Source organism: Xenopus tropicalis, chromosome 2 (assembly GCF_000004195.4).
Source record: "Xenopus tropicalis strain Nigerian chromosome 2, UCB_Xtro_10.0, whole genome shotgun sequence".
Classification (NCBI taxonomy): Eukaryota; Metazoa; Chordata; class Amphibia; order Anura; family Pipidae; genus Xenopus; species Xenopus tropicalis.
The window spans coordinates 92,829,444-92,856,434 of NC_030678.2; the positions used below are offsets into that span (position 1 = coordinate 92,829,444).

The 26,991-nt window shown below is 36.5% G+C and overlaps 1 protein-coding gene across 5 annotated transcripts in view; it reads right to left on the reverse strand.

The window, feature by feature from the left end:
• The window catches only part of bcas3 (breast carcinoma amplified sequence 3), a 584,912-nt gene that overhangs the window by 512,221 nt on the left and 45,700 nt on the right, over positions 1-26,991 (reverse strand). For all 5 annotated transcript variants that reach the window (XM_031896950.1, XM_031896949.1, XM_031896951.1 and 2 more), the window contains exon 8: positions 21,965-22,037. In XM_031896950.1, coding sequence (XP_031752810.1) covers positions 21,965-22,037 — 73 coding nt within the window. The remainder of the gene's footprint in view (positions 1-21,964; positions 22,038-26,991) is intronic.

Here is a 26,991-nt window from a genome sequence, read left to right on the forward strand (position 1 = left end):
AAACATGAAAGTTAAAAAAATTTTTGCCACATGCTGTGTGGCCGGTTCTTTTTGCACCTTCTATGCCTTAGTTTGCATATGCAAATTAGATTTGGTTCAGTATTCAGCCAAATCTTTTGCAAAGCATTCGGGGCTTGGCTGAATCCTAAAATAGTGCATTTAGTGCATATCTAATTTTAAAAGAGTAAAGAACGTCCTGTCTGCCTATTTGTAAAGGGTGCCAATGAAATTAAATGGACCTCAGTTTTGCCATATCCAGTTAACAGTTAAGGCAATCCTCAAAAGCTCCACATGACCGGAATCCGAACGATGCAGCGTTTGGTCTTTCTTTATACCAGTTAAACCCACTGAGTGAGGACCTTTATGTGCATCACAGAATTGCAGGACTAAGATAAATGAACAGCAGTTTGAGAAACGTATATCTATATATCCCATAATGCACATAATACATATAATGATTAACTCAAGGACATGTAGAGGTTAGAACATATGTGAAAACGGATCACTGTACATTATATTTGAATGTTTTTATAATCACTAACAGCAAGAACCCTTTCTTGTTAGTTTATATTTGTGTGTGGTCTTGTTTGTAATTAGACAAAGGTTTTTTCTATATACACATTGTTAACACATACAAGTTTTTAAACAACAACGGTGCCTCTCGGACTTTATCACATGGAAATTCTTATTAAAATCACCTGTTATCTTTATAGTTTAATGAATATAAATTGATATTAAGGTATAATATGAGAGGTACTAATAAAGAGCAACCTGACAACAGATCTGTTAAAGAAAAATGCATCCAAAAGTTAGATATGAAATAGACCAGTATAACCCAAGAGAAAAACCCAGCATTAAACCCTTGTGCACTTGAAGGTGCTTTAAAGAAAAGTATTCATTTTAGGTAGTTTTTGAATAACTTGTTGCTATTTATGCAATCTGCTATTACTGTATTATAAAAAATATTTTAAGAATCCTAAAATATTGCAATACCCCCTCCTTCCATAGTCGTTACAAAAATGCCATTTTCTCTAGTGTGATTATGCATTTCTTTGAATATTGGCACCTCCAGCTGTGTTAATCTATAAAAAGATGCTAAAATGTCTATTTCAGCTGCAACTAGTAGGCATCAGGCTTGTCATCTCTGATAACATAAAGAGATCCTGAAGCTCTTTTATAAGTATAGGACACTGCTTGCAACCTTCTGTTTCTACATGAAATGCATGTGAAGAATATTACAACTGACATTTACAGTTTTCTTACTTCTTCTATAAGGTTTTTGAAGGCCCCTCTAAGAAAGAGTCTGACAGTGAGGACACAACAGGTAAACAAATAACAGACAAAGGGCTGGACACTATGGAGTCAAAAATGGGGGAAAATCTATTTTACCTGCTAACTAGACTGAGGTTTATGTAGCTGCCAGTACTGTTACTAGAAATGCTTTTTGAAGGTAAAACGTACAGTAAAATTATACTGTACCTTTTAAGGGATACTGACATCTGAAAACTAGCCTGTATTATTGTAAAACCACTGAATTATCTTTTGAAACATTAGTAGGGATGCACCTAATCCACAATTTTAGGATCTGGCTGAACCCCGAATCCTTTGTGAAAGATTCAGCCAAATATCAAACTGAATCCAAACACTAATTTGCATATACAGATCAGGATAAGAAAGGGTTAAAGGGATACTGTTATGATTTTTATGGTATACTTTCTAAATTACACTTTTTACATAGCAAATAATTCACTCTACCGTTTATTCTTGAACCAACAAATGTATTTTTTTAGCTGTAATATTGGTGTGTAGGCAGTAATCTTAGTGTATTAGTGCATTGAGTCTGAGCTTTCAGATGGAGCCAGCACATAAGAAATGCTTTCAGGTAATCTGTTGTTTCTCCTACTACCATGTAACTGGAGGAGTCCCAACCAGACCCGACCTAGCTTCTCCCCTCTATTTAGAGACCCAACCACGCCCCGCAATGGCGTCACAAATGTGGTGGGGCATAGGGTGCACGCTCCTATAAATTCACAAGCTGAAAGAGGCAGCCGGCAGTGTTAGGTTGCGGGCATAGAGGGTGAGCAGAAGAGCTCAACCCAAACCCGCCCATGACCCGCAAGTGATGTGCCGAGGTTGGCCCGCACCTGCCAAACCCGCGGTTCCTACGGGTAACAGGCTGGCCCGCACATCACTACTACCTTACCATTGTTCTGCTGATCAGCTGTTGGGGGGAGTAACGGAGGGGGGTGATATCACTACAACTTGCAACTCAGCAGTAAAGTGTAACTGAATTGATCAGAGCACAGGTCACATGGCTGTGGCACACTGAAAAATTAAGAATATGGCTAGCCCCATGTGAAATTTCAAAAATAAATATTAAAAAAATCTGTTTGTGTTTTTGAAAAATGGATGTCAATGCAGGATTCTGCTGGAAAAGCTCTTTTTGAAAAAAACATGTTTTCCCATAACAGTATTCCTTTAAAGAAAACTGCACTCTGTCAAACATTTTCAACTTCTGTTTCAAAAAAAAGTCACATGATTTTAAGTATTGGTATTCGGTTTAGCCAGAGGCATGAATTCATCGAATCCTAGATTTGGTGCATCCCTACACAATAGTTATTTTGATTTTTCAGTAAAAAAAAAATAAAAATGCAAAATAATAAATAATTCTGACCTTCTACTAAGCAATTATAATAAGAGTAAATCTAGAATCCTTGTCATAGGGCTTCTATTATTAGGTAAAAAAAAATATGAATAGTCATATTAGTAACAAGAAACACATTTGCACAAAATTATTTTTCCAACAGCAAAGTTGCTTTTTGTTTTTTCACAAAATTTTAGAAAAATATAAGCAAAGTAAGCACTTTTTATTCTTAGGGCAGTATCCCTGTAAACAGCTTCCATTCCATTGAATTTCAGTGAATACAAACAGTTTGGTGCACAAGTTGTTTCTCGTAGGCCTTAATTATTGTGGCATTTCATTTTAGGGCAGCAGAATACAGGTCTCTTAGGAAAACCATTCAGAATTGCCAATTCCTAATCTCCTATTTAGGAGAAAGATGACCTGTGGAACACTGCATTGGCATTAATTAGTACTAATTAATACTAATATTAATTAGTACTAATTAATAACTAGTCATTAATTAGTACAAGTAACAGCAATTCGAACTAATTAATAATAACTAGTACATTAATTAATATATACTTGGGAACACCAACTTCCACATTCACAAACTAAAGGTGCAGCAATATGGTTGCCTTTGGGGATGGCATTTTGATCCCTATAGTTTTCCTAAACAGGACTGCTGCAATAAAAATGCCATTGTCCCATTATGTAAAATTTAAGTGCAGTAGTTACAATATGTACAGAGCTGCATGCTGTAAGTTACAATTAGATCTGCACCTCTACTTAATTATACCTAGGAATACTTACACAGGCATGGGATCTATTATCCAGAATGTTTGGAAGCCTGGAGTTTTCTGGATAAAGGTTTTCTTCGGAATTTTGACACCTTAGTTCTACTTAAAAATTTGTAACCATTAAAAAACCAATAGGTTTGTCTTGCTAGCAATTTGGATTGATGCAGCTTATTTATGACCACGTAAATGATACAAAGAAAAGTGAGTAACGTTTTTAAAAATTGTAATTATTTCTTAAAGTGAACTCTATGGGAGATGGCCTTCCTGTAATTTAATACTAAATACTGTTTTATGAACTGATCATCATTTTTTTTCTTCCTACATGATAGCATTATTAAATTACATTTACTATTTACATACAATCTCTGTTTTTTTACTGTTACCACATTTATACCAACAATAAATGTAAATCATGTCATCTAAACATGGTATATCATAAAAAGAAATTCTCACACTGTTTGGGCCTTGGCTTTCTTGAAACCACAAATGTTTTTAAAAATTACCTAAACTGGGATAGGTATCTGAAGCCAAACAAAACCATTAATTGACAAACTTAACATGTATTTTAGCAGCAGGGGATTCTATTTCCTAATATTAAATTGTAATTAATGATCAGATGTCATGGTTTATAAGAAGTGAGGATGTTTGACTGATGATTGATTGATGATTTACACAGCAGGGGAGGAGTAACGATGTTTATAAAAGACTTTAGGTGTGGCTGGGACTGTAGGATTATACAGAACTCTATGAAATAAGTCTGGAAGGTCCAAACACATAAGCAACATGTGTTCAAAACATATCCTTATCCCCAAATGGTGGCAAATGTTAGATGGTGTGCTGCACTGGTCCAAGTTATTGCTGTAGAAGCTCTTTCAGCACAATCTTCTTCCTCTTCTGTCTTCTTTTCTTGGGCCTGGGCAGGCGCATACAAAGTAGAGTGGAAAAGCTGGATTTCTATATCTAAGTTCAGAGGAAACCAAAGATTGACAGCTACAATTGACATCTACATTAATACCCCGGACCGAAGCAGGAGCAATGGCCTGGGTATCAGGTAAGCAATTATTATAACTGTGTACAGGTATAGGATCTGTTATCCAGAATGTTCAGGACCTGGGGTTTTCTAGGATTAGGGGTCCTTTTTTCCAGGTTGTTAGAACATAGCCAAGAAAACTACAGAGAATAAAACAGCCATCTGAATAAAAGAACTTACAAGGTAACTTGCAGGAAGGTGTTGTCTGTCACAAAAAAAATAACTTTACCCCTTCCAGTCTACAATTAAAATCTAATATTGCTAGGCCATATCATCCTTTATTTTAAAAAAAACCCTGAGGGATTTTTTTTTTTTTTAAAACAATACCCTGGATTGTTTACATAACACACTTTCTACACACCTGTTAATATCAAAACATGGATTGCAAGAATAAATTGTTTAATGAAAAATTAAACAAACATTGGAATGTTTACTGAATTTTTGACAATAGCCCCATCAACAAGCAAAACATAAGCTAATGCAGAACTTCAAAGACCAGTAGAGAAAGCTATACTATCATCAGAAAAAGCCTAAGATATATTTATCAAGGCCACAGACAAAGCTGTAACTATTACTAACATATGTGATTATGAGACACTTGAGCAGTTTTCTGATATTATAAACTATGAAAAACTGCAAGAAGACCCTGTAGTTATTTACACAATGCTTCTAAAAATATAACAAATGACTATATAATGACTGTAAATGAAATTTCTTGTTGATGCCCTTGTAACCATCCTACTTATGCTGATGATGTATTTTGTTATACATTTTACTTTTATAAACATTAAGACCTATGTACACTAAGGAGCAAAATTAATAATCATACACCAGTACATTCATACATATCTCCTGGCTGTCCCTACTGGCAGGGGGAATTTAAACTATTGTGTACTACCTTCATATAGCTTTTGAAGTAATAAAATAAAAAAGCAGAATGCTTCATAATTCACAGTAATAAAATCACTAAAATGTAATACAAGTCACTTTTCTCCAGTGCCAGCTTCTGGTCCCTTGTAGTAGTCTAAGTTTGAGATCTTGCTTATGTTAAACAGCTGCCCTAAACTAATACTTTTTCAGCCCTAAATTACTGTCTGAGACCCCAACTATGAGCCCGTCTGATGGCCCTCAGCTACATTCTCTAAACACTGGCATTTTTGGCTCATTCTTGCCTGTGCTGATCTGTCCTGATCTGTCCATGCTTATCTTGCAAGTTTTATAATAGTGTCATCATCTCTGCCATAGAAAATGCCTTTTAAGCAGTCTCAAAACATGTTGCCATGGTCATGTTTTTGGCAGGGAACAAAAAGCTGAATATTTCAAAATCTAGTTTAACACAGAAAGCATTAGGTGTCCAAGATCCCTACTTTTTTTTAGGAACCCCATGAAGAACAAGGTATAACTTGGGCAGCTACACATCTTAATATTCTTTTAAATCTACCCTATAATATGATTTAAAATAGATTGCTTACTTAGAGGGAGTCTTTGTTATTATTTCAATATTATTGTCCTCCAACTTATTCTACAAAGCAAATTAAGGGGTTGGGGGTTCTGGCAGCCTTGTATGAGTCACTAATATCACTCAATATACTGTGTGTATTATAGGAAATAATGCATTCACTTCAATGTAAAAATCCAAGATATTTAAGTCATGTCAGAGTTCTCTGACCTAAATTACCTTACAGGCACAGAAATCATAAAACTCTTTGTGGCTTATTTTTATACAATTGTACATTATTCCATATATATGGTGAGAGGGGTCTACATTTTGCATTTTTCTCTGAAAATACGTGTAATCTTAAATGGCAGTGTGAGTTATGTTTTCAGCACCCCAGAGCTAAACCTATATAATTAAAAGTCCTGTTTATGAAATGCTTGTTAACTTGCTTTCTGCCATGGCTCCAAAAAGGATATAATGATCATAAACATTTACCACATCCTGAATACATTTTATTATAGTGGTAATTTGCTATAAAACATATAATCTGTCAAATGTTGAAACGGGAAAAGATAATGTTCTGAAACCCAGAATGACAACAGGTGATTGCTACGCATAGCAGCTGTGGATGGCAAAACTTCAACCGAAACGAGACCTACGTTTCTAGAAATCATGGAACACCACCAATTTCCCACAGAAATTCTCACCCTGACATGCACAATGTAATGCCCAATACATATATATTTAAACAAAATGCCCATTATGCATATTCATCCTTAAGCTGTGGTATTTCTTTATATGTATTATTATTTTTGCATTGCTTTTATAGTGCTGTGCACATACCTTTTGAATTAAAATTAAAATGTACTATCGTTTGTAAGCCATTGGATTTTTTTTCACTGTAGAAGGCCAACCAGTTAGCTTTAATGAAAATGCTTTACAGTAAATCCACCACAGCCCTGTCAATAATACAGAGTACTGCAACATGTTTGTTTTGCAATTATTATTTATAAGGTGTTTTATGTATTATCTATTATGTTTTATTTGGCAGAGCATGGTGTAATTTCTGCACTAAGTAACTCTCTTGGGGTTGATATGAAAGTGGGTAAAGCTGTTTTTTCCCATCAGACTTAAGCAGGCTGAGAGCTAAAGTACTGTTTGAAGAGAATAAAAAGAGAATTAATGTGATTGTAAACTATATGCACCTTGCATGGTCATATACATTCCCCAAGTAAAAGCTGTACTTTACAAAAAAAAGTGACAATAAAAAGAGGGGTCACAGCCAAAATCAATACCAGGCTAACAGTGTAGACATTATGGTGGGGTTATTTGTTAGTGGCTTATCTAGCCTATAAGACAAATGAGTGGATCATGTGCATTTTGGTCACAAACCTGGGAAGCTAAATGGCACAGATGTGATAGGGTAGTGGCTTAGCGAAAGGTGAAGACCCTCCATTACATAAAACATACATAAAAAACAGCCACTGGTGATATGTGCATAGATAATGACACACTAGGGCTATAGAAAAACCTCTATCCCAAACCACTGGTAACTGCTGCCACTTCTATTCTATAGAAAACATGACACCTAGGACACACCATAGCAACCTTTTACTGATTAATGCAAGAAGATTTAGGTTCTCATGCAACTTGCAGTGGTGTGCCTATGGATTGTTTCCAATCATCACTCAAAACTGTTTTGGTAATGTACAAAAATTCTCTTGTGTGAATTCAGAAGTAGGTGGGTCAGAAAAAGTACAAAATGCAGTGGGCTAAATGCAATTTTGAGCACAACTGCACTTGTTAATTACCCAAATTTCAGTGTTTTTTTGCCATGATTCCAGAAAAACTGTGGTCGAAAGGGTAAGATATGCCTGCCGCAATTGTGGCAAATGCATTAAAACTGACTCAGTTGAACTTGAACTTCAACACAAATCAGGCTTAAATGTTTGACTAGTGTAATTTCCAGCTTTTAGCGTGAGAGTGACATTAAGCAGGCCACTATGGAAACCCTGGAGCTACTGCCTGGCTCTGAAGGTGGCAGATCCAGGCTTCCCTGCATCAATAAATGCAACTGCTTTAAAATTTGCAACATGAGGCAGCAGCACCAAGCACAACTACACAGAAGTGCAAGGCACACGTTGACGCAAGTATGCATTTTTTATTCATATGGCGTTACTTATGTATGCAGAACTGTACAACTTTAATATCTAGTATAAATAAATCTAAAGCAACTGGACTTGTTAAGTAATCATTGAAGACGTTTCACTACTCATCCGAGTAGCTTCTTCAGTTCAACAAGTCCAGTTGCTTTAGATTTATTTATACTAGATATACCATGACCTGGATGAATGAAAATCTTCATAGTTGTACAGCTTTAAAGAATGTTTTTTTTCTATGGCCAACCACAACTACACTTGCAGTTGTAAATGACCCCTTGTGTGTGCACACCATATTGTTGTGCTCACTGAACTCAAAATTTGAAATTAGAGGGGAAATTGGTAGCATCATTTCTTATATTTTTACCTGCTTTCCACCTTAAAAAACATAAACAAACAACATAGCACCGGGGTCTGCAATTCAAAGTTTTTGGCTACCAGCTGTAACAATATGCCAATTATAATCTAACAATAATAAAAAATAGAAACAAGAAATCAGTAAACTATTAAGATAACTGTATTTTCTTAACTGCCTATAAGAAGATAGAGTATAAAGATTATGAAGAAAGGAGAACATTTTATGTGTCATTTCATATCTATATTTGAACCAGGGGTTCCACACCAATACAAATTTGTTATGTGTATCTAACAATATGCTAGTCATTTTCTCTTGTGTCATAATCCAATCTATTCTATTTTTAACTGGATCAAGGGAAATCTACTTCATTTCCCATGATTCTGTTAATTTCCTTTTAGCAGCTATCATAATATAGGTAAACAATCAGAACTGTGTGTTATTTAGTTCCTTAGGTTTCTGACATAATGTCATTCCAGGGTGTTTCGGTATGGATATTTCAAATAATGATATGGTCACATTAAAGATCCTTATTCAGAACCTTTGGGCTTTCGGATATATATACCATGTAAGAAACATGGTTACACCCCCAAAAAACCACCTCCTACCGCCCGCCAACGGATGCATCTGGGATCAGCTGAAGCAACATACTTAGCAATATGTGCTGGTACTAGATACCATCTCTTAACCGTATGATATTGTGTAACCTAATTCTTCAAGTGGGTATAGCTCAAAAAAGGATCTATAAAGAAAAGTTGCAACTTTTTGGAACAAATAGTAACAATTAATGCACTTTCCCAACTCTGTAATAGAACGGAAAGCAAAGTAACTAGTGCTATAACCATTTAGCCAGACAGCAAAGTTACCTAAAGGGACCTGTTTCATATTGGTTTGATTATAACACAATGAACAATTTTGTAAAGAAAATTAAGACAAACGTTTTTTGTTTTTTTTAAATCATTTACTGCTTGTTTATGTTGCAATCTCAATAGGCTGCACCAAAAATTGAAATTACATTGCATAATGCTATCCGAATAATGCATATGTGTTTTTTTACTCTTTAGCATCCTACACACAGGATAAGTAATATTGGCTTCATACATAAACCAATAGGGCTCGCACAACAGAAACAGACACTGCCCCCCCAAAAATAAATGTTCGCCCAATACCTGTCACATTGATTTATGAACGTTATTTCGAAGTGAGACAAAAAAGAAAGAAAAATATCCATATGCAAACAATTACGCCATTTTCGTAGGCAAAGAGAGAGGTGGGTGGTAACAGAGAAAAGTTTGAAAAAACTCTTGTCACAATATCCCTCTTTTTCTCTCAAGTAACCCCCATCAGACAACAAATGCTTGCCACATCAGAGGCCTCTTACAGCCTGCAGATTTGCTTTGATTCCAGACCGCTGCAGGCATTAACGGGGACATAATTAAGGTAAAAAGTTCAACCACAGTTCTAAAGCTCAAGCACTGCCAGATATACATTTGCTTCTATTCACCGCTTTCTACTGTAGCTTCTCAGAGAAATATATTGGAAACACATTTAAGTTAACAGAAAGCTTTTTCCTATACTAATTAAAGTTTTTTTTTTTTTTTACATTTGACATTTTTAATCCTTTACACACATCCTACACCCCATGAAAGAAACTTTACTTTTACTAGTACAGTTACTGGGAGATTGATGTTATGTCATATTCCACTGACACTAAAACTCTTCTACACTGATTTAAAAAGCCCAAAATAGCTATTAAAGGTACTTTGCTGAGTTGGTTGGTAGGGGGAACACTTTTATAGACAATACTAATTAAGAACAACAGATTTATCCTAAAGTACATTGTATTAGATTTTCCAAATGGTTTGTAGCTTGAGGCATGGGTATACTTTTTTCCTTAGCTCTAATTAAACTGAAATAAACAAGATAATGTCCCATTTTAAGCATCCCCCGATGTGAGGATTACATAATAAGAACTCTGGAATGGTTTATGGCTATTAAAAAGTTAGAGACGGAAAGGCTGCCTTTTAAGAAATTAACAGGCACCACGCTAAAGACACTGACAAATATTCTTTTTTAGTAAATATATATCATCCCAGTATTCTTAAAAACATATAAGGCTCATGGGTGTAAATTATGAATTAAATGCAAAGCATTATGTTCTTCTTTTTGGTATAGTCCATTTTTGTCACTAAATGTTTTTTTGTTGTTCTTTTTGGTAAGGTCCACTTGTGTCAATAAATGTTTTTTGTTGTTCTTTTTGGTAGAGTGCATTTGTGTCCATGAGTGGTTTTGTCATCATAATAGAGCAACACAGCTTATGGTGCCATTGTGTCACTTGTATATTGCAAGCTAGTTTGTTAGGAAGTGCTAAGAGTGATCTGGGAGATATTACCATTGTAAAATGTCTGTCCATAAATATTTGGATTTTGATAGATTTAATGTTATTTTAGATTTTTAGCAAAAAAAAAGTTAATAATTAATGTAGGCTGCACATTGCCATCCAAACTGGGTGAATGGTTTAGGCATAACAGCACTTTTATATGTAGCCCTATCCCCATCTTTTTCAAGGGACTAAAAGTAATTGGACAACTGACAAAGAAGTTGATCCATGGCTTGGTGTGGGATGTTCCCTAATTATTTCATTAACAATTAAGCTGATAAAAGATCTGAAATCGATTCAGAGTATGGAATTTGAATTTGGAAGCTGTTAATGTGAGCTTTCATTACAAGGTCCAAATAGATGATATTGCAAGTGAAGCAGGCCATCATTAGCCTGAGAACATGGAACAAACCTATCAAAAAGAAAGAAGTGGCCAAATAAACAATTTAGAAAATTCTTAAAAATAAGGAATCCGCTGGTGAGTTATTCAACATCACAGGGCTTGGACAACAATGAACGATAACTGCACTGCATTATTATGATTATTAGTCCCAACAAATAGCATACCTTTATTGGCTTCTACAGGTTACACCACCTGGAGAAACGTAGTGCCTTTTATTACACAGTGAGAAAAGTCTGCAGTAACAATGATTCAATGGTAATATTACAGAGTGTGGATCTAGCTAGATATTTTACTGTAAAAAATATCATGCAGGATTATGTACCCCTACTACAATTATAAGAAAAAAATGTTATCTTTCTTCTCAAGCAGTCTCTCCAGAAGTAAAGATTATTTTTATTTATAATCCTTTGTTATTTATTTTATAATTTTATAATTATTGTATGCATTTAAGATGTATCTAGGGTTGCCACCTTTTCTGGAAAAAAAATACCAGCCTTCCTATATTTTTATCATTTTTCCATATTAATAAAATTGGCATCAAGCCTCATTTTTACCGGCCAGGAGGCAACCCTAGGGGGCAGATTTAATACAGACAAACTCACCCAAGTTCTATTCATTCCTATGGGATTTTTAGAAGTGTATTTATCAATGGGTGAAAGTTAGAACTCGCCATTTGATAAATATGCTTCTAAAAATCAAATAGGAATAAACAGAACGTGGGTGAGTTTTTTTTGTATTAAGCTCTAAACTCACATTTTGATAAATCTGCCCCTAGATGTATCAGAGGTCTCCGTAACATATAGTTTTATTACAGTGTCAATACGGTGCTCTGCCAAAAATATAGGAAGGCTAACTTCACCTAAAAATGTGTTGAATGTAGTACAGGTATGGGATCTGTTATTCAGAATTCTCGGGACCTGGGGTTTCCAGATAAGGGATCTTTCTGTAACTTGGATATCCATAACTTAAGTCTGCTATAAATCATTTAAATATTGAATAAACCCAATAGGCTTGTTTTGCCTCCAATAAGGATTCATTATATCTTAGGATCAAGTACAAGGTGCTGTTTTATAATTACAGAAAAAAAGGAAATTATTTTTAAAAATTAGAATTATTTGCTTATAATGGAGTCTATGGGAGATGGCCTTTCCATAATTCGGAACTTTCTGGATAATGGGTTTCCGTATAAGGGATCCCATACCTGTAGTAGTTTAAATCTAAACATGTATGGCCACCTTAAGGGTTTGTTGTTCTAAAAAATCAGATGGCAAAGAGAGTTAAAACAGGGTTAACATAGCTAATTTACCGGAGCTCTGTTTCCCTCAGTACACTGTATGTGCGGCAGAATGAGGAGTGGGTGTTTTTACTCTCTGCTGGTGTTTCACTTCCTTATCTTTGCAACTAAACCAATGATGCTCCAGTAAACAAAGTCCTATGCTTTATTTCCAAGTCTGGCATTGGACAGTCCCTGTTTTTTGGGGGGTTTTTTTCAAATCTGGTGTAGGGATCTCCCAAATTGGACCCCTAGGATGGTTACCTCCAGGTTAGACCCCCAGGGAGGGTAGTACTCGGATAATGGAACACCTTGGGTGGTTTGGTACTTAAATAGTTAACTGGGAGTTAGCTTCTCTACAGTTCAGGTTATGGCCACAGGGTGGTGCATAGATTATATAAAAGAGTATGCAGCCATGTGCTGCCAGGTCTTCCTGCCTGGGACCCCTCTGGATAGAGGTTAATAACAGGCCGGTGTTAGACAGAGAGTTCTGGAAGTAGAGTACGCTCTAGGAGTGGAAGATAGGCAAGCTAGTCGGGCAGCTAGTCTCCCAACAGGAGAGTTACTGGATTAAGATACACCAGCACTCATAGCTGGAGTCAGGGAACAAAGTGCTAGGTATAGGAGATTTGCCTAATCCAGGGGTATCTGAGTGAAAGTACCGGAGTGAGGTCTCAAGAGGGGTGTCCGTTTGGCGAGAAGTACCGGCGAGAGCACTAGAGAGGGTCTTCTGGCGAGAAGTACCGGAGGGAACCCCTAAAGAGACGCATTTGGCGGGGGGTACTGCTAGTATCTTGTGGAGACAGGGTCTCTTAAGGAAGAGGGAGTGTAACCTGACTGTAACATTGCTCCTGTGTGTGATCTGCCTGTCTGATACATCTGTGCTAATAAACAAGTTCCACTGGTTAAACATCCATCCAGTGTCTTGGTCTCTGCATACACTGAGGATCCAGTCTGCCTGGTAAGAATCTACCCCAAAGGGAGGGGGCAAGGTGCCATGAGTGTTGGGAGTCCCCAAGTATAAGTACAATATCAAGTTCTCAGGAGGGGAGTTACAGTTCAGTCTGTCCCTATTCTGGGTGGAGGCACGCCAAATAGTACAGCAACATCTGTTCCCCATAGTAAGCGGGGCTCAGGATCCTGTTAGCGCCATAAGATCTCAGCAGGTAGCAGCACAACTGTCAAAAGTGGGCTACACTGGTACAAAGCAATCCCGTTTTGTTTTGTTTTTAAAATCAGGGCAGAGAGACACGGCCACTGGTCACGTAGGTTTACAGCAGCTGTGAGTGGAGCTAATGTCAGAGGAATAGCATAAGATGTAAATACAAAGGCTTCTAATTAAAAACGCCAGAGAATTTTTAATGAGTTTATATTTTAAGATTTATTTCATTTGGTCTAAATAACACACTCTTCAGTTTGAATGCAGCACCAATTAGAATTTGAGTTTCACCAACCAAATTTGTCCCTCTATGTCATTCAAGTTTGACATTCCTGTTGTACACTAGCGGTTTTCTAGGGCTACGTTTTCTCTATGACTTTCATCAGATCACACGAGTGCGGTGGCGCAGATGTTATAGGCAAAGCAACACTGACATGTCTTTCATTTTCAGTTTATATTACCTTACTTAAGCACTGGCATGAAAATACATCTGTATGCACGTATATCAGCTTGCCAGTCATGATTTCTTCATCTAAAAGATATTGTCAGAGGTTAAAAATGGAAGTAAATCCGATTATGTCTAAATGTAAGCTGATCATAATATAATCACTGTGGTATTTGTTTGGTCTCAGTCTTTCAAACTTTAGTGCCAATGTACACAGCCCTGAGAGCTGAAAACAACACACACACACACAAAATAGCCTTACTGTAAAGTTATATTAGCCCACAGTCATAACAATCTGAAAGTGTTACATATCATATCTGGAACTACTGAGGATAATTTTTATTTACACTCATCATGGGCAAATATTTAAGCTTTGGTGAGTTTGTCCCAATAAAATAACAGGAAACTTGTTGAACACAGATTGGCATTCTCTATCAAACTTATTAGGTTGTGTAGCTTCTTTCTGTGGTTTTTAAAACATGTTACTTGATCTAACAGTGATTTTTCTTTAATAAGACACTAATTAACTATTTAAAGTTTCCACACAAAGCCATTTTCTGAAGATATTAAAAGTTAAATGGAATGTCCCCTATGGATTAAGAAGAGAAAACCTGACTTTAATCTCCCAATAACATTCACGTTGGAAGGCAATTATGATTTACTAAAATTCAAACTAGGGAATCCTGAAGAATTTAAAGCAGATTAAATTTTAGCAAATTTACTAAACACATTTTAAAAACGACAATGCGTGTATTAAAGAAGGAAGCAAGTGTTACATCAGCAGGTCAGTGTGTCAATCTAAGCAGCAGAACACCATTCTGTTCAATAGGATCTTACAGCACAGTAGCAGCACTGTGCTTTAGCACCCCTCCACATCAATAATCCTAAATGCAAATTAATATGAGGATTAACAATTTAAACAACATCCCTTTGTCGCTGGAAACAAATCATTTTAGGGCAAAATAGATATCTGTAGATCTGAAACCAACCGCAGTTGTAAACTCATTATCACATGGTAAAAAATATGAATGTTTTGTAAATTAGTCCTTAAATTCTTCACTGAGGCCGTGGTCAAGTCAGATATTTACATAAGAAGTTGGGCAATTTTTCAATTATAATTTAGTATGAATATATTTAAAGTCTACTGCTATATTATGTATGCCCATCTGCCAGCCTAAACACTTTTCCTTGCAGAAGTAAGGATGAAGAAATCTAGCTATTAACTTTAATAGAAGTATTTTTTGCAATTTTCTTTACCCTTGCTATAGTCTATGAATTCCAGCAATTGCTCCTATCTAAGCAATGTATTCAAATGCATAACCAAACTAAATAATCAACCAGCTGTAACTCCTTATTAAGGCATTTAATTAAGCACTGGCTGTGACAGATGCTTCTCTTGTGAGGCTCCCTTGGCTTTGCCATGACTCTCACTATCATTGGCCTTACATTTATTTCTTATGGAAATGTCATTAACAATAGAAAAAAACAGCTTCTGACATTAAAAGCATATTTCAACTGTATGAATCAACTCCTGGCAAAGGTTTTAGATTCTATCACCAAAAGAGTTTATGAAAAGTAGGTAGGCTGTAGGATATTTAGGAGCAGAAGATAAAATGGAACTTAAAGGCTGTAAATATATATAAAGAACAAGAAATTGACTGTAACTATATATACAAAACCTTCACGGCATAATGTACATAAAAGAAATACTATTTTATGGGATATTTATCTTTTATATGTACAATGTATTTCTAAGAACATTTTGTAACACAGTACAAGTAATTTTTGTTTTTAAGAAAAATTACATTGCCAAACAATTTGTACACTGTACCAACAGTCATAAAGGCAGAGGATTTGTAGGATTAGTAGGTTTCATGTGTACGACCATCGCATCAAAAGGCCAAATAAAGAGATACACATACAAGTTCTTTGTATTAACTATAACCAAAATTCTATTTGCAGTATGCAAAACACCCCACTGTGCAAGATGGATCACTAATTTATGAGCAGAGACCCCCTGCCTACAACAGCAGACACCCCGAATTTACCATATTAACCCCTTAAGTCTCACTAACCCCAATGCGAGCAAATGTGCAAATTCCCTACCAACCCTTCTTCCCTTCTCCTCTTCCCCCTTTTCTTTCCCCCTCTCTTATATTTGTTTTATTTGTTTGGAAAAAAAGGAAAATAAAAACATTTAAAAAAAAAAAAATTTATGAGCAGAGATTAATTTAGTGTGGAAAGACCGCGGAAATCATCAGATGAATAAATAAACCCCTTGGACTAAGCCATTCCAGTAAATAAACTTATTTTTTTTAAACACTGTCTTTCCTTTCTTCCATTTTCTTAAATATTTACCACAACACATGCTGCCATATGTTGGTCTGTACAGGCTGCCATGTTGATCTTTATTTATGTAAACAGAAGAAGCCCACTCTTTGCTATTTATCCATTTTGTGGGATCATTGGGGCAATTGATATAGACACATAATGGGAGTGAAGACCATGTAGCCAGCCACAGGTGCACAACATGGTAAACTCATGACAGTGACCCCCTAAATACCCACCAAACCCTGGCTGGTGAGGTATATTGCAATTCCCTACCTAAAAAAACCCTTTCTACTTTCTAGGAGGGAGTCTTAAAAAATAAAATAAAAAAATTGCCCCAATAGATTAGTTTAATTTAAAAGACCCCTCTTTGTTAATAATGAATACTCTATATCTCACAGGACTGGATATAGAGAAGACAGGACCAAAAGCATATACATTAGTCAAACCCTTTTGATTACAGGCTACATTTGCTTTTTTCCAGATGGGATCAACAGATATATGTTAGTCCAACATTCCTTCACTGCCAAGCAGTGGCCACAGAAGTCATGTTTCCAAAAGCCTTCTGCACAGAAATTATATTAGAATAAGAACCATCTCCTTGAAATAAGAGCAAGTACTTGAATATGTTAAAGCATCTTTTGTGTTCCTGTGTTTTTTCTTAAGTAGCTCCCATGCAGCCTTAAATTAGACCTTTCTGTTGTGAATTACAGTGTCACTCAGCATAAACCATATCCAGCAGCAACTCAAGAGACTTCAAACTTTCTAATGCACCATCAATAACTTAAGAGTTGCGGACAAATCCCCAGGTAAAACAATTAGCAAGATTTAGGAGGTTTTCACATTGGATTAGCACTAACTGAATATACACGATTATTTCTACAGACATATATAAACCAGTCAGGCTAAAACGTTACATTGGTTTATGTAATGGGACTTTAAGCTTGATCTTTCAACACTTAATCTGTCTGTTACATGTCCCAAGTACCATCAAATTCGCTTTTCCTGGTGTAATGTGTATGCCCTCCTTTCAGAACAGCTGAGGCTTGATGAGAGTGCCTGTCGGAAATTCCACAAAGACAGAATTTACGCAGATGTTCTTTCCTTTTTGGTTTTTCCTTTAATTTGCAAGTCTTGTAACCTAAGCTTAAAGCTGACTGAACCAACATCTAAACCAGCATCAGTGGGTGGCAGCCAAAAAACACAATATGTTTCGAATTTGTGTGTCAGGCCTGCATCCTTTTTGGTGGTTAAAATAAAACTGTTATTTTGAAATGATTATATAGTAAAAGCCATGCAGGCCCTTCGGTAGTTTTATGAACCTCCTCTTAGATGGAAAGAGTGATCTGAAAGGGATTTTATGCAGCTTTCTTTAAAAAAAAATTGTAATACATTCATCTTGGTCTGAAAGCTAACATTACAAGATACAATTGCTAAAGAAAGAGAAGTAGCATTCATTATCTTTAAATTATATATAAGTGCAAGAGTTAAATGGCAAGGGATGATTGGGGGCTGCCATGTTGTTAGGAACCTTCACCTAAACCCTTAAGCAAAAATGCTAACTTTCTGCCCCAGGCCAGTGTTCTTTTCTTCAGCTCCCAGGTATTCTTTGCTTATGCTACAACTGGAAAATGCACAGTTCAGCAGCCCTATTAAGTCTTATGGGGTATATTTATCATGCTGTGTAAAAAGTGGAGTAAAGCATTACTGGTGATGTTGGTCATAGCAGCCATCACCGGCAACATCACCGGTAATGCTTTACTCCACTTTTTACACAGAATGATAAATATACCCCGTACTAGAGTACTGTGCATATGCCCAGTCCTGATAGACTGGTACCCAGAAATCTATATTATAAAGAAATTGACATTTTCCTGTGCTAATTACTTAAAATTGTGTTTCTTACCTACTTTGCAGCATTTGCCTATTTGTTACTTTCATCTGACTAAACATACCAGCTAGAATTGCTTATAGACTGACATTATATTTATTATTAAGTACCTCCTATGAGTACCTAAATTGCCATCCTGCCAGAGGTAAAATAAATGTATTCACAATGTGTAGAATGGTTGCTTGGTTAAACTACTTTGCTTTCCATCCACATTGGTCCTAATTTTGCCATTTTTTACACTAGATACTTGTGCATCACACCTACAACCCACAAGCCCTGATTGTAGTAACAGAACCAGTCTGCTGTTGGATCTTTGCAGTTGCAGCAAGGGTAGGCTCCAAGAAAGTCAAAAGGAGGGGTGTACTGCCACAGATATGTTGCACTCCAAAGTGTCTGGGGTAATGGTTTTATCCATTAGCTGCACATGGAGCTTACTCAGCCTTCTTTACTTCCTGGACCATCAAAACTTTGTTTTAGCAGAGGAAGGTTTTCGGGAGCTGTGTAATATTTTGAGCCCTTGACTGTTAAAGAAGACATATAGTATAAACACAAAATCTCTAATCTTGTAGGCAATTATGAATAATACACTGCTCAAACAAATAAAGGGAACACAAAAATAAGACATCCTAGATCTGAATGAATGAAATATTCTTATTAAATACTTACTTACTTCTTTACATAGTTGAATGTGCTGACAACAAAATCACACAAAAATTATCAATGGAAATCAAATTTATCAACCCATGGAGGTCTGGATTTGGAGTCACACTCAAAATTAAAGTGGAAAAAACACTACAGGCTGATCCAACTTTGATGTAATGTCCTTAAAACAAGTCAAAATGAGGCTCAATAGTGTGTGCGGTGCGGCCTCCACGTGCCTGTTTGACCTCCCTACAACGCCTGGGCATGCTCCTGATGAGGTGGCGGATGGTCTCCTGAGGGATCCCCTCCCAGACCTGGACTAAAGCATCCACCAACTCCTGGACAGTCTGTTGGTGGATGGAGTGAGACATAATGTCCCAGATGTGTTCAATTGGATTCAGGTCTGGGGAACGGATGGGCCAGTCCATAGCATCAATGCCTTTGTCTTGCAGGAACTGCTGACACACTCCAGCCACATGAGCATTGTCTTGCATAAGGAGGAACCCAGGGCCAACCGCACCAGCATATGGTCTCACAAAGGGTCTGAGGATCTCATCTCGGTATCTAATGGCAGTCAGGCTACCTCTGGTGAGCACATGGAGGGCTGTGCAGCCCCCCAAAGAAATGCCACCCCACACCATTACTGACCCACTGCCAAACTGGTCATGCTGGAGGATGTTGCAGGCAACAGAACGTTCTCCATGGTGTCTCCAGACTCTATCACGTCTGTCACATGTGCTCAGTGTGAACCTGCTTTCATTTGTGAAGATGGCGAATTTGCCAATCTTGGTGTTCTCTGGCAAACGCCAAACGTCCTGCATAGTGTTGGGCTGTAAGCACAACCCCCACCTGTGGACGTCGGGCCCTCATACCACCCTCGTGGAGTCTGTTTCAGACACATGCACATTTGTGGCCCGCTGGAGGTCATTTTGCAGGGCTCTGGCAGTGCTCCTCCTGTTCCTCCTTGCACAAAGGCGGAGGTAGCGGTGCTGCTACTGGGTTGTTGCCCTCATACGGCCTCCTCCACGTCTCCTGATGTACTGGCCTGTCTCCTGGTAGCACCTCCATGCTCTGGACACTACGCTGACAGACACAGCAAACCTTCTTGCCACAGCTCGCATTGATGTGCCATCCTGGATGAGCTGCACTACCTGAGCCATTTGTGCGGGTTGTAGACTCTGTCTCATACTACCACTAGAATGAAAGCACCGCCAACATTTAAAAGTGACCAAAACATCAGCCAGAAAGCATAGGAACTGAGAAGTGGTCTGTGGTCACCACCTGCAGAACCACTCCTTTATTGGGGATGTCTTGCTAATTGCCTATAATTTCAACCTGTTGTCTATTCCATTTGCACAACAGCATGTGAAATTGATTGTCAATCAGTGTTGCTACCTAAGTGGACAGTTTGATTTCACAGAAGTGTGACTGACTTGGAGTTACATTGTGTTGTTTGAGTGTTCCCTTTATTTTTTTGAGAAGTGTATATATATATATATATATATATATATATATATATATATATAGAAGAGAACAATACATTGGCACAATATTGTTTTTCACACAATATGTCCCCTTTAAATCTTTTTTATGCTGAAATATAGGGCCAAAAGGGAAAAAGATGCAAGAATAATTTAATGCACAAACAACATGTCCTTCTACTTAGCATTTGTCACAGGGTGCCCACAATGCATCATTTACAGCTACCATTGGCCATCAGTTCTCATTACCTTCTGAGCCAAATCACTCTGAGACTAAAAAACACCTTGATGTTTTTGCAGGCCATACTTGGGCTGCATTACAGATGGGAACATAGATGGAGCCTCCCTTAAGCAGGTTAAGGCACAGCTGTGAAGTGAAGGAAGGTCACATGCACTGGCACTCAGGGATGTGGAGAACTAGCAATAGAGGCATTTATCTGTTAATCAGGAGTGAGCATAGCTGGAGACAGAGAAGTTGAAATGAGATCTCTCGTAGGGAAACAGGGTAAAATTGGAACCTTAATGTGGTATACTAAAAGTCATGGAACAGAAAAAAAAATGACCTTCCTTTTTTATATATCTTTGGAGTCTACCATGAATGTCTAGCTATTGCAACAGAGAATAGGCTCAAAAAACGATATTTCAACCTGAATTACAAAAATGTTTTGACATAGTTCACTTAAACTGTCACAGACCCCATGCTAATAAAGTAAAATTCTGCTAATAAATATAATAACAATAATAGTGAATTTGGAAGTCAGTGAATCATTTTTACCTCAGTTCTCTGTTTTCGACATATCTTTTGTGTTACTTTTTCACAATTTCAAGGATAAATACAATAACAATCAAAGGAAAGGTTAGAAGTACAGAAAGCTGGTAGGGAAAAACATTTATCTAAATACAGAACTGAGGATGAAGGCTAACTTTCACATATACAAATACATCAGGTTACTTGGCTGTGGAAACCTCATATAAATCCTACAAGCAAACAACCAGAATGGAACATTCATTGGCAACTAAGAAATAAACACAGCTTCTAATCTAATCAGATTTGCTCCTGGGATTATATACATTCTGACAAGCATTCACTGGACAATATGTAAAGTTTACTTAATTTCAAACAGATCTGCAAAGCATTAATGTACACTCATGGCATTGCCTATTAGAAAAGTGGAAAGTAAATCCCTTTCTAAGACTTTTTGTTTGTTTGTTGTTTTTTGAAAGGATTCTTTCCATTCATTTATTATATGTTTTATGATATCTTAGCTGCATTTAATGAACAAAGAAACAAATGATAGAAAGATGTTGCATGAACTGTTATTTTGTTTTTATTTGTCCTAATACTAAAATAGATTTGTCTGAAGAATGCCACAAAATTCACTGATATGGCTAGGTTGTTTGGTCAACATTTGCCAGTGTTTTGTACGTGGACTCCATAAGGCCACCCCCATTCACAGTTAGCAATGATGTCTATACAGTATCCAGAAATGACATGGATGATACTTGGACCGCACATTCAATATTTAAAACATCTTCCAAAGAAAAAAAAAGTCTTCTTACCCACAAGAACCAGTGCTTTTACACATTCCAAGCAGGGGTCGTTTTTCTGAGAAACTATCACACATCTGAGAACCTGGGCAAAAAATGTAAAAAAATATAGATTAGAAAACAGGTTAAAATAAATATGGTTATAGTACACATTCTGAATTAGCTAGAATACATGGTGTTGAAACAAAATATTTGATATACATTTAAAAACAAATAAAATTGTGAAGAGTATGGGGAAACCTGAAATATATTCAGAAAGGTTTTTCTCATTGAGCTGTATCTAGCTCTGTTGTTGATTTTTACGATATGATTTTTACCACAATGGTCTTTATTAAGAAACAATGAATAATGAATTATTTTGCAATATTTTAAAGGTTGTTAAACCAAATAAGCATTAATCATTCCTAAAACATACAAATACAAATTATGATCTAAGGAACACAATACTTTGAAGTATCACATTGTCTACAACACAGGCCATATTTTAGGTACCTCACAAGGTACATTTGGAAACGATATTCCCTTCAACTATTGGCAGAGACGCTTCAAACAAAATGTGTGAAACTATAGCCCTATAAAGATGGCTTTTCTTGCATTATGGAGCTTGACTGAACATTTTAGAGCAGGAAAGCATTCTCAGTCACTACCATAAGGCTTTTGCATTTATAATTTATTGAGAAGCTTGTGAAGTATATATATAAAAAACAGACAAGGGCAAAGATAGGCAGCATTTGGCACTCCTGCTGCTGCTGCAAAACAACAACTCCTACAATCCCTACACTTGTTCTGCCAACAGAGGGATGTAGTTTTCCAACAGCTGAAATGCAAAAGTGCTTATTTAGTTGGACATTATAATTATCAAGGTACTAAATAGCATTTCATTTGCTTTACTACAGTATATGTGAAAGCATTCTCTCACATTTTAACCAAATGCAAAATTATTTAGTAAAATCAATGCATCAGATACCTAAAATGTTAAATAGGTGATTCACCTTTAAGTTAACTTTTAGTATGTAACAGAATGGCCTATTCTAACCAAATTTTTTAAATGCTCTTAATTATTGGTTTTTACAGTTTATGAATTATATCCCTCATTCTTTAACTGTTTGCAGCTTTCAAATGGGGGTCACTGAACCCAGGAGCCAAAAAAACTATTGCTCTGTGATTGTTATTGTTACATTTTATAACTTATTTTTCTATTCAGGTCCTCTCCCATTCATATACCAGTCTCCCATTTAAACCACTCACTGGTTGCCAAGGTAATTTTGACCCTTGCAACCAGATAGCGGCTGAAGCTCCAACCAGGAGAGCTGCTGAACAAACACTGAAATAACTAATAAACCACAAATAATAAAAAATAAACACCAATTACAAATTGTCTCAGAATATTACTCTCTACATCTTACTAAAAGTTAAAGCAAAGGTGAAAAACCCCTTTAATCAGTCAAAACAAATGTTGATTTCAGTGCACATGCCAAGAATTGAATTCTATAAGCAACATCCTACAGTATAGATGATAACTTATCGCACAGTCCTTGAGTATAACCAGTTCCTCACTAAATCTCACTATACTGAACTGTATATATACACTGTACTGTATATATTTTGGTCAATGATTAGGAATTCACTACATTCAGGATTAGTTTGGCAAAGACAAGAACTTTTGCAGGATTTAATCCTGAATTGGGACCCTTAAAATCATATGATATTAAAACACTTAGTAACTAAAGATGACAGGTTAAAATCATATGATATTAAAACACTTAGTAACTAAAGATGACAGGTTTTGTTTACAGGCAAAGCAATATTTTTCTTTCATTTTGTGTAAATGTGAATAAGCAAATGAGGGTTCCATTTTTATGGAATGCAGGTATGGGATCTACCATCAAACAAGGATTTTTTTCTACCATTTGTATTACCAACTTTAAGGCTACGGAAACTATTTCTAGATTTCAATAATTATTGTATGGCTCTAACATAGATTTATGATGGCTTACTGTAACCACGGACAAACAGATATTGTTGTCAGATACAACTTTGATCTTTTTGTGCATGTTCAGCAAATAATCAACAAAGATGTTTCCATTGATGATGATCATTTCTTCAGCTGGATAGATTAGAAAATGTCTCCTCATTTATAAAACATTTATAATATGACTCCAGGCCCATCTAAAAAGCAATTTTTTTCGCAGATCCTCATTTATTATCCCAATAGCCTTGGATACTATGCTTGTTCTAGAACTCATCCAGGCCCCTCTTTAAGGCATTAACAGAATCTGCCATCACAACCTTAGGAAGGGCGTTCCCCAACCTCACTGCCCTCACCGTGAAAAACCACCCACGCTGCTTCAAATGAAAGTTCAGTTCCTCTAATCTATAGAAGTGGCCTCTGATGCACTGGTGGTTTTTTATGGGAACAAAGAACATCCCCTCTCTGTCTATAATCCCCTGTTATGTACTTGTATAGAATATTCATGTCCCCTCGCAAGCGCCTTTTTTTCCAGAGAAAACAACCCCAACCCTTAACCTTAAGTAATATGTTACTTAAGGATTGAAGCCAAAACTGCACTGCATACTCAAGGTGAGGCCTTACCAGAGACATATAAAGAGGTAAAATCATGTCTACAAGACAGAACTTTATTTGCTTTAGTAGCCACAGAATGACACTGCCTGGAATTAGACAACTTGTTATCTACAAAAATCCCCAGATCCTTCTTAATTGAGGATACCCCCAACCATATACCATTTGCCATCTACCATTCAGTGTATAACACGTGTTTATATTACTTCTACCAAAGTGCATAACTTTGCACTTGTCAACATTGAATTTTATTTTCCATTTAGCTGCCCAGTTTTCCAATTTTGTTTTCCAAAATCGTTCTGCAAAGTTGCAGCATCCTGCATTGAATGTATAGCTCTGCACAATTTAGTATCACCTACCCACCTCCAGGTCATTAATAAACAAGCAAAGGACCAAAGACTGACCCCTGCGGTACTCCACTAACAACACTGGCCCGCTTAGAAATTGTTTCATTAAACACCACTCTCTGTAATCTATCCTTTAGCCAGTTTTCTATCAAATTACAAATATCATGTTCTTGGCCAATATTCCTCAATTTTATCATTAACTTCCTGAGCGGTACTGTATCTAATGCTTTAGCAAAGTCTAAGTAGATGACAACCAATGCCATTCCAGCACTGAGGTTCCTTCTCACCTCCTCATAAAAGGCAACTAAATTAGTCTGGCAAGATCTGTTACGCATAAAACCATGCTGGCACAAACTTATAGTATTGTGAATTGCAATATATTCAAGTATCCTATCCCTTATCAAGTTCACAAAAGATCAAAAGTTAAAAATACAGATCTTTATTATAATCCAGGGTATGACTTTTTAATGAATTATAATAAAGATCTGTATTTTTTAACTTTTGATCTCATAGAAGCCAATGATTAAGTGCTAAATTAGCATGGAACGTGTTAGGCTGCATACAAGGGGTATGACTTTTTAATGGATTATAATAAAGATCTGTATTTTTAACTTTTGATCTTTTGCGGACTTTATCTTTAAACATTGTAATATTTCCCTCTTTTGGCCACTAGAGGGTTGTGTCTGCAAGGTGTCTAGCACTAACAATTTATTTTGATTGACTTTTTCCTAGTTTGGTTATTTTTGTTATTCTATCCCTTATTACCCTTCCAAAAGCTTTCCTACTACTACTGATGTCAGACTAACAGGCCTATAGTTTTCAGGCTAAGAGTGGGATCCCTTTTTGAATAACGGCAATACATTAGCAATTTGCCAGTCTCTTGGCACCATGCCAGACCTCAATGAACCTTAAAAAATGAAGTAAAGAGGTTTGGCAATCACAGCGCTAAGCTTGTTTAATACCCTGGGATGAATACCATCCGGTCCTGGACCTTTGTTTACCTTTACATGTGCAAGTTTCTTTTGAATTCCCTCCCAAGTGACCTATGCGTCAGTAGTTATATTACTAGAATTGGGTCTATTAAAAGCGAAACCTTGATTAGCTGGCTCCTCAGTTGTACAGACAGATGAAAAATAATTACATTTTTTTACTATTTAAATAATAATTTTGGATTCCTTATACTCCTAGCTGCAATACCCCTTTTCATCTCTATTTTAACTTGTCTGATAGCTTTTTTGCATGTTTTATTTGCTTCCTTGTACCTGCTGACAGTTTCTGCTGTCCCAGCTAACTTGAATGCTTCCCAGTTGATACATTGCGTAGATGTCCTTATACTGGTAAAGTGTGCACATCTAAAATTTTGTGTTTTAGTTACTCCCTTATAGAGCTGTCTCTGCAGCATTATCTCAAAGGAGACCATGTTGTGATCACTATTCCCTAAATGCTTACCCACACAAATGTTATTGAGTTCAGTACTATTACATTTGTACTATGGATACTGGTTGTTTTGTTAATCAGACATGTTTGAAGCGCATTCAAAATGGGAGGTTCATTTTGAACTGAATGTAACAGCTGTTTTCTGTCATTTAGATCACCATACCTTAAAGGACACGTAAACCCTGCACACAAAAATGTAATCAGTGAACAGCCACTTTGAATTCTTTCAATACCTGCCACACTGGTTGTCCAGAGGTTAACAGTAAGGCTGCAGCACCCCCTTAATCACTTGGATTCCCTTCTCCTCCTGTAACCCACTAAGGGTCTGTGTGTGTATGCTGTTTGCAGATTTAAATGTATCTGATTATGTATCAGAAAGATGGCCGCTGGGTGAAAACTGCTATTTGCTTTAGGAAAATGTGATGGTGCTGGCAAGTGAAGGGGTATATGCAGTACAAATTATGCCATTTGGGTGGGGGAGACATGCCCAACTGATATATATTGTAGTCAAATGTAGGCTTTACATGTCCTTTTAAGGGGTTAAAAAACAAAATCTAATAGTACTGTTTTCCCACCAAATATGGATTTCTGCAGCTTATTTAGGATCTATTACAAGATACTGATTTATGATAAAAGAGAAAAAGGAAATAATTTGAATAATTTGCTTAAGATGG